Source organism: Panulirus ornatus, chromosome 45 (assembly GCF_036320965.1).
Source record: "Panulirus ornatus isolate Po-2019 chromosome 45, ASM3632096v1, whole genome shotgun sequence".
NCBI lineage: Eukaryota > Metazoa > Arthropoda > Malacostraca > Decapoda > Palinuridae > Panulirus > Panulirus ornatus.
The window spans coordinates 12,101,890-12,108,736 of NC_092268.1; the positions used below are offsets into that span (position 1 = coordinate 12,101,890).

Below are 6,847 nucleotides of genomic sequence, written 5' to 3' on the forward strand. Positions count from 1 at the left end.
CCAGGGGTCGGCCAGGTCTGCCCCCAGGGTCGGTCATGTCTGCCCCCCAGGGTCGGTCAGGTCTGCCCCCAGGGTCGGCCAGGTCTGCCCCCAGGGGCCGGCCAGGTCTGCCCCCAGGGTCGGTCATGTCTGCCCCCCAGGGTCGGCCAGGTCTGCCCCCCAGGGGCCGGCCAGGTCTGCCCCCAGGGTCGGTCATGTCTGCCCCCCAGGGTCGGTCAGGTCTGCCCCCAGGGTCGGCCAGGTCTGCCCCCAGGGGCCGGCCAGGTCTGCCCCCAGGGTCGGTCATGTCTGCCCCCCAGGGTCGGCCAGGATCTGCCCCCAGGGGTCGGTCAGGTCTACCACAGGTCAGACCAGGTCATGGGTAGTGAGGATAAAGAGGTTCATATGTATGATAATATCTGAGGGGCAGCCATCTTGACTACACCAGCTGGTTGGTGCCACCCCCAGGGTACACCTCGTCCACCTGGCAGCCATCTTGACTACACCAGCTGGTTGGTACCACCCTCAGGGTACATCTCGTCCACCTGGCAGCCATCTTGACTACACCAGCTGGTTGGTGCCACCCCCAGGGTACATCTCGTCCACCTGGCAGCCATCTTGACCACACCAGCTGGTTGGTGCCACCCCCAGGGTACATCTCGTCCACCTGGCAGCCATCTTGACCACACCAGCTGGTTGGTGCCACCCCCAGGGTACATCTCGTCCACCTGGCAGCCATCATGACCACACCAGCTGGTTGGTGCCACCCCCAGGGTACATCTCGTCCACCTGGCAGCCATCTTGACCACACCAGCTGCTCCAGGTGGCTTACCACAACACGTGTTGATGTTTACAACATGAAGGTTGTGTGGTTGTGGTGTTGTGATGCCAAATACCAGCTGTACGTAAGAGCAGTGTAACCATATGTGTTCTTACGTCAGTACAGAGGGAGTGACCGGGTCAACATAGACCAGCCACACCAACATATGTGGTAGAGGGGGTGACCGGGTCAACATAGACCAGCCACACCAACATATGTGGTAGAGAGAGTGACCGGGTCAACATAGACCAGCCACACCAACATATGTGGTAGAGGGAGTGACCGGGTCAACATAGACCAGCCATACCAACATACGTGGTAGAGGGAGTGACCGGGTCAACATAGACCAGCCACACCAACATACGTGGTAGAGGGAGTGACCGGGTCAACATAGACCAGCCACACCAACATATGTGGTAGAGGGAGTGACCGGGTCAGCATAGACCAGCCACACCAACATATGTGGTAGAGGGAGTGACCGGGTCAACATAGACCAGCCACACCAACATACGTGGTAGAGGGAGTAACAGGGTCAACATAGACCAGCCACACCAACATACGTGGTAGAGGGAGTGACCGGGTCAACATAGACCAGCCACACCAACATATGTGGTAGAGGGAGTGACCGTGTCAACATAGACCAGCCACACCAACATACGTGGTAGAGGGAGTAACAGGGTCAACATAGACCAGCCACACCAACATACGTGGTAGAGGGAGTGACCGGGTCAACATAGATCAGCCACACCAACATACGTGGTAGAGGGAGTAACAGGGTCAACATAGACCAGCCACACCAACATACGTGGTAGAGGGAGTGACCGGGTCAACATAGACCAGCCACACCAACATATGTGGTAGAGGGAGTGACCGGGTCAACACAGACCAGCCACAAAAACATACTTGGTAGAGGGAGTGACCGGGTCAACATAGACCAGCCACACCAACATACTTGGTAGAGGGAGTGACCGGGTCAACATGGACCAGCCACATCAACATATGTGGTAGAGGGAGTGACCGGGTCAACATAGACCAGCCACATCAACATATGTGGTAGAGGGAGTGACCGGGTCAACAGAGACCAGCCACACCAACATATGTGGTAGAGGGAGTGACCGGGTCAACATGGACCAGCCACACCAACATATGTGGTAGAGGGAGTGACCGGGTCAACATAGACCAGCCACACCAACATATGTGGTAGAGGGAGTGACCGGGTCAACATAGACCAGCCATATCAACATATGTGGTAGAGGGAGTGACCGGGTCAACATAGACCAGCCACATCAACATATGTGGTAGAGGGAGTGACCGGGTCAACATAGACCAGCCACATCAACATATGTGGTAGAGGGAGTGACCGGGTCAACATAGACCAGCCACACCAACATATGTGGTAGAGGGAGTGACCGGGTCAACACAGACCAGCCACACCAACATACTTGGTAGAGGGAGTGACCGGGTCAACATAGACCAGCCACACCAACATGAGACAACAACATATGTGGTAGAGGGAGTGACCGGGTCAACATAGACCAGCCACACCAACATATGTGGTAGAGGGAGTGACCGGGTCAACATAGACCAGCCACACCAACATATGTGGTAGAGGGAGTGACCGGGTCAACATAGACCAGCCACACCAACATGAGACAACAACATATGTGGTAGAGGGAGTGACCGGGTCAACATAGACCAGCCACACCAACATATGTGGTAGAGGGAGTGACCGGGTCAACATAGACCAGCCACACCTACATGAGACAACAACATATGTGGTAGAGGGAGTGACCGGGTCAACATAGACCAGCCACACCAACATATGTGGTAGAGGGAGTGACCGGGTCAACATAGACCAGCCACACCAACATGAGACAACAACATATGTGGTAGAGGGAGTGACCGGGTCAACACAGACCAGCCACACCAACATATGTGGTAGAGGGAGTGACCGGGTCAACATAGACTAGCCACACCAACATATGTGGTAGAGGGAGTGACTGGGTCAACATAGACCAGCCACACCAACATGAGAGAACAACATATGTGATTAAGGGACTGACCGGGTCGTTCAAGATCTTCATGTAGATGTTGATCGCTCGTACGCCTGGGATGCAATATTGGACCCTAATGTTCTGACTACGTAGTTTGTAGTTATTTAGCGTCGACTGGGTGATCTCTGCCTCGTAGGAATGGTTGAATTCTACCAGACCCCAGTCCTGTAGCGCTCCGTTACGCATGGCGATCTGTAGACACACAGGAGGAAGGGGTATTACTACATATGGAAGGGGTATTACTACATATGGAAGGGTATTACTACATATGGAAGGGTTATTACTATATATGGAAGGGTATTACTACACATGGAAGGGGTATTACTGCATATGGAAGGGTATTACTACACATGAAAGGGTATTACTAAATATGGAAGGGGTATTACTACATATGGAAGGGGTATTACTGCATATGGAAGGGTATTACTACACATGGAAGGGGTATTACTACATATGGAAGGGGTATTACTATATATGGAAGGGTATTACTACATATGGAAGGGGTATTACTACACATGGAAGGGGTATTACTGCATATGGAAGGGTATTACTACACATGAAAGGGTATTACTAAATATGGAAGGGGTATTACTACATATGGAAGGGTATTACTACATATGGAAGGGGTATTACTACATATGGAAGGGGTATTACTGCATATGGAAGGGTATTACTACACATGGAAGGGGTATTACTACATATGGAAGAGATATTACTATATATGGGTGGGATATTACTACATATGGAAGGGTATTACTACATATGGAAGGGTATTACTACATATGGAAGGGTATTACTACATATGGAAGGGTATTACTACATATGGAAGGGTATTACTACACATGGAAGGGGTATTACTACATATGGAAGGGGTATTACTATATATGGGTGGGATATTACTACATATGGAAGGGTATTACTACATATGGAAGGGGTATTACTACATATGCAAGGGGTATTACTACATATGGAAGGGGTATTACTATATATGGGTGGGATATTACTACATATGGAAGGGTATTACTACATATGCAAGGGGTATTACTACATATGCAAGGGGTATTACTAAATATGCAAGGGGTATTACTACATATGGGTGGGATATTACTACATATGGAAGGGTATTACTACATATGCAAGGGGTATTACTACACATGAAAGGGTATTACTAAATATGGAAGGGGTATTACTACATATGGAAGGGGTATTACTGCATATGGAAGGGTATTACTACACATGGAAGGGGTATTACTACATATGGAAGGGGTATTACTATATATGGAAGGGTATTACTACATATGGAAGGGTATTACTACATATGGAAGGGGTATTACTACATATGGAAGGGGTATTACTACATATGGAAGGGTATTACTACATATGGAAGGGGTATTACTACATATGGAAGGGGCATTACTACATATGGAAGGGGTATTACTACATATGGAAGGGTATTACTGAATATGGAAGGGGTATTACTACATATGGAAGGGGTATTACTACATATGGAAGGGGTATTACTACATATGGAAGGGTATTACTAAATATGGAAGGGGTATTACTACATATGGAAGGGTATTACTACATATGGAAGGGGTATTACTACATATGGAAGGGGTATTACTACATATGGAAGGGTATTACTAAATATGGAAGGGGTATTACTACATATGGAAGGGGTATTACTACTTATGGAAGGGGTATTACTGCATATGGAAGGGTATTACTACATATGGAAGGGGCATTACTAAACATGAAAGGGGCATTACTACATATGGAAGGGGTATTACTAAATATGGAGGGGGCATTACTACATATGAAAGGCTATAAATACACATGGAGGGGGTATTACTACATATGGAAGGGGCATTACTACATATGGAAGGGGTATTACTACATATGGAAGGGTATTACTACATATGGAAAGGGTATTACTACATATGGAAGGGGTATTACTACATATGGAAGGTATTACTACATATAGAAGGGGCATTACTACATATGGAAGGGGCATTACTACATATGGAAGGGGTATTACTACATATGGAAGGGGTATTACTACATATGGAAGGGGTATTACTACATATGGAAGGGGTATTACTAAATATGGAAGGGGCATTACTACATATGAAAGGCTATAAATACATATGGAGGGGGTATTACTACATATGGAAGGGGCATTACTACATATGGAAGGGTATTACTAAATATTGAGGGGGTATTACTACATATGGAAGGGGTATTACTGCATATGGAAGGGGTATTACTGCATATGGAAGGGTATTACTACATATGGAAGGGGCATTACTACATATGAAAGGATATCACTACATATGGAAAGGTATTACTACATATGGAGGGTATTACTACATATGGAAGGGGCATTACTACATATGGAAGGATATTACTACATATGGAAGGGTATTACTGCATATGGAAGGGGTATTACTACATATGGAAGGGTATTACTACATATGGAAGGGGCATTACTACACATGGAAGGGGCATTACTACATATGGAAGGGGTATTACTACATATGGAAGGGTCATTACTCATATGGAAGGGGCATTACTACATATGGAAGGGGCATTACTACATATGGAAGGGGCATTACTACATATGGAAGGGGCATTACTACATATGGAAGGGGTATTACTACATATGGAAGGGGTATTACTACATATGGAAGGGGTATTACTACATATGGAAGGGGCATTACTACATATGGAAGGGGCATTACTACATATGGAAGGGGTATTACTACATATGGAAGGGGTATTACTACATATGGAAGGGGTATTACTACATATGGAAGGGGCATTACTACATATGGAAGGGGCATTACTACATATGGAAGGGGTATTACTACATATGGAAGGGGCATTACTACATATGGAAGGGGTATTACTACATATGGAAGGGGTATTACTACATATGGAAGGGGTATTACTCCATATGGAAGAGAACTATCGCCAAAACATCTGTCTATTTTGGCCAGTCTATTAGCGATGGCTTTTATGTGGGTGTGTCTCCTACCTGGCAATTAGGAGAGTTGGTCACTTTTATGTGGCTGGGGGGGGGGGGGTGGCTCGTACCTGGCAATAAGGAGGGTTGGTCACTTTACTGTGGGTGTGTGTGTGGCTCGTACCTGGCAATAAGGTGGGTTGGTCACTTTACTGTGGGTGTGTGTGTGTGGCTCGTACCTGGCAATAAGGTGGGTTGGTCACTTTACTGTGGGTGTGTGTGGCTCGTACCTGGCAATAAGGTGGGTTGGTCACTTTACTGTGGGTGTGTGTGGCTCGTACCTGGCAATAAGGTGGGTTGGTCACTTTACTGTGGGTGTGTGTGTGTGGCTCGTACCTGGCAATAAGGTGGGTTGGTCACTTTACTGTGGGTGGGTGTGTGTGGCTCGTACCTGGCAATAAGGTGGGTTGGTCACTTTACTGTGGGTGTGGCTCGTACCTGGCAATAAGGTGGGTTGGTCACTTTACTGTGGGTGTGGCTCGTACCTGGCAATAAGGTGGGTTGGTCACTTTACTGTGGGTGTGTGTGGCTCGTACCTGGCAATAAGGTGGGTTGGTCACTTTACTGTGGGTGTGGCTCGTACCTGGCAATAAGGAGGGTTGGTCACTTTACTGTGGGTGTGGCTCGTACCTGGCAATAAGGTGGGTTGGTCACTTTACTGTGGGTGTGTGTGTGGCTCGTACCTGGCAATAAGGTGGGTTGGTCACTTTACTGTGGGTGGGTGTGGCTCGTACCTGGCAGTAAGGTGGGTTGGTCACTTTACTGTGGGTGTATGTGTGGCTCGTACCTGGCAATAAGGTGGGTTGGTCACTTTACTGTGGGTGTGTGTGGCTCGTACCTGGCAATAAGGTGGGTTGGTCACTTTACTGTGGGTGGGTGTGGCTCGTACCTGGCAATAAGGTGGGTTGGTCACTTTACTGTGGGTGTGTGTGGCTCGTACCTGGCAATAAGGTGGGTTGGTCACTTTAC

At 47.8% G+C, this 6,847-nt stretch overlaps 1 protein-coding gene across 1 annotated transcript in view; it reads right to left on the reverse strand.

Annotated features, from left to right (window-relative positions):
- Window positions 1-479: 479 nt before the first annotated feature.
- Window positions 480-6,847, reverse strand: part of LOC139762961 (ribonucleoprotein PTB-binding 2-like) — a 46,246-nt gene continuing 39,878 nt past the window's right edge. The window contains exons 4-5 of the mRNA XM_071688287.1: window positions 2,863-3,045; window positions 480-878 (exon numbers count right to left, since the gene is read on the reverse strand). Of these exons, the coding sequence (XP_071544388.1) occupies window positions 480-878; window positions 2,863-3,045 (582 nt within the window). The remainder of the gene's footprint in view (window positions 879-2,862; window positions 3,046-6,847) is intronic.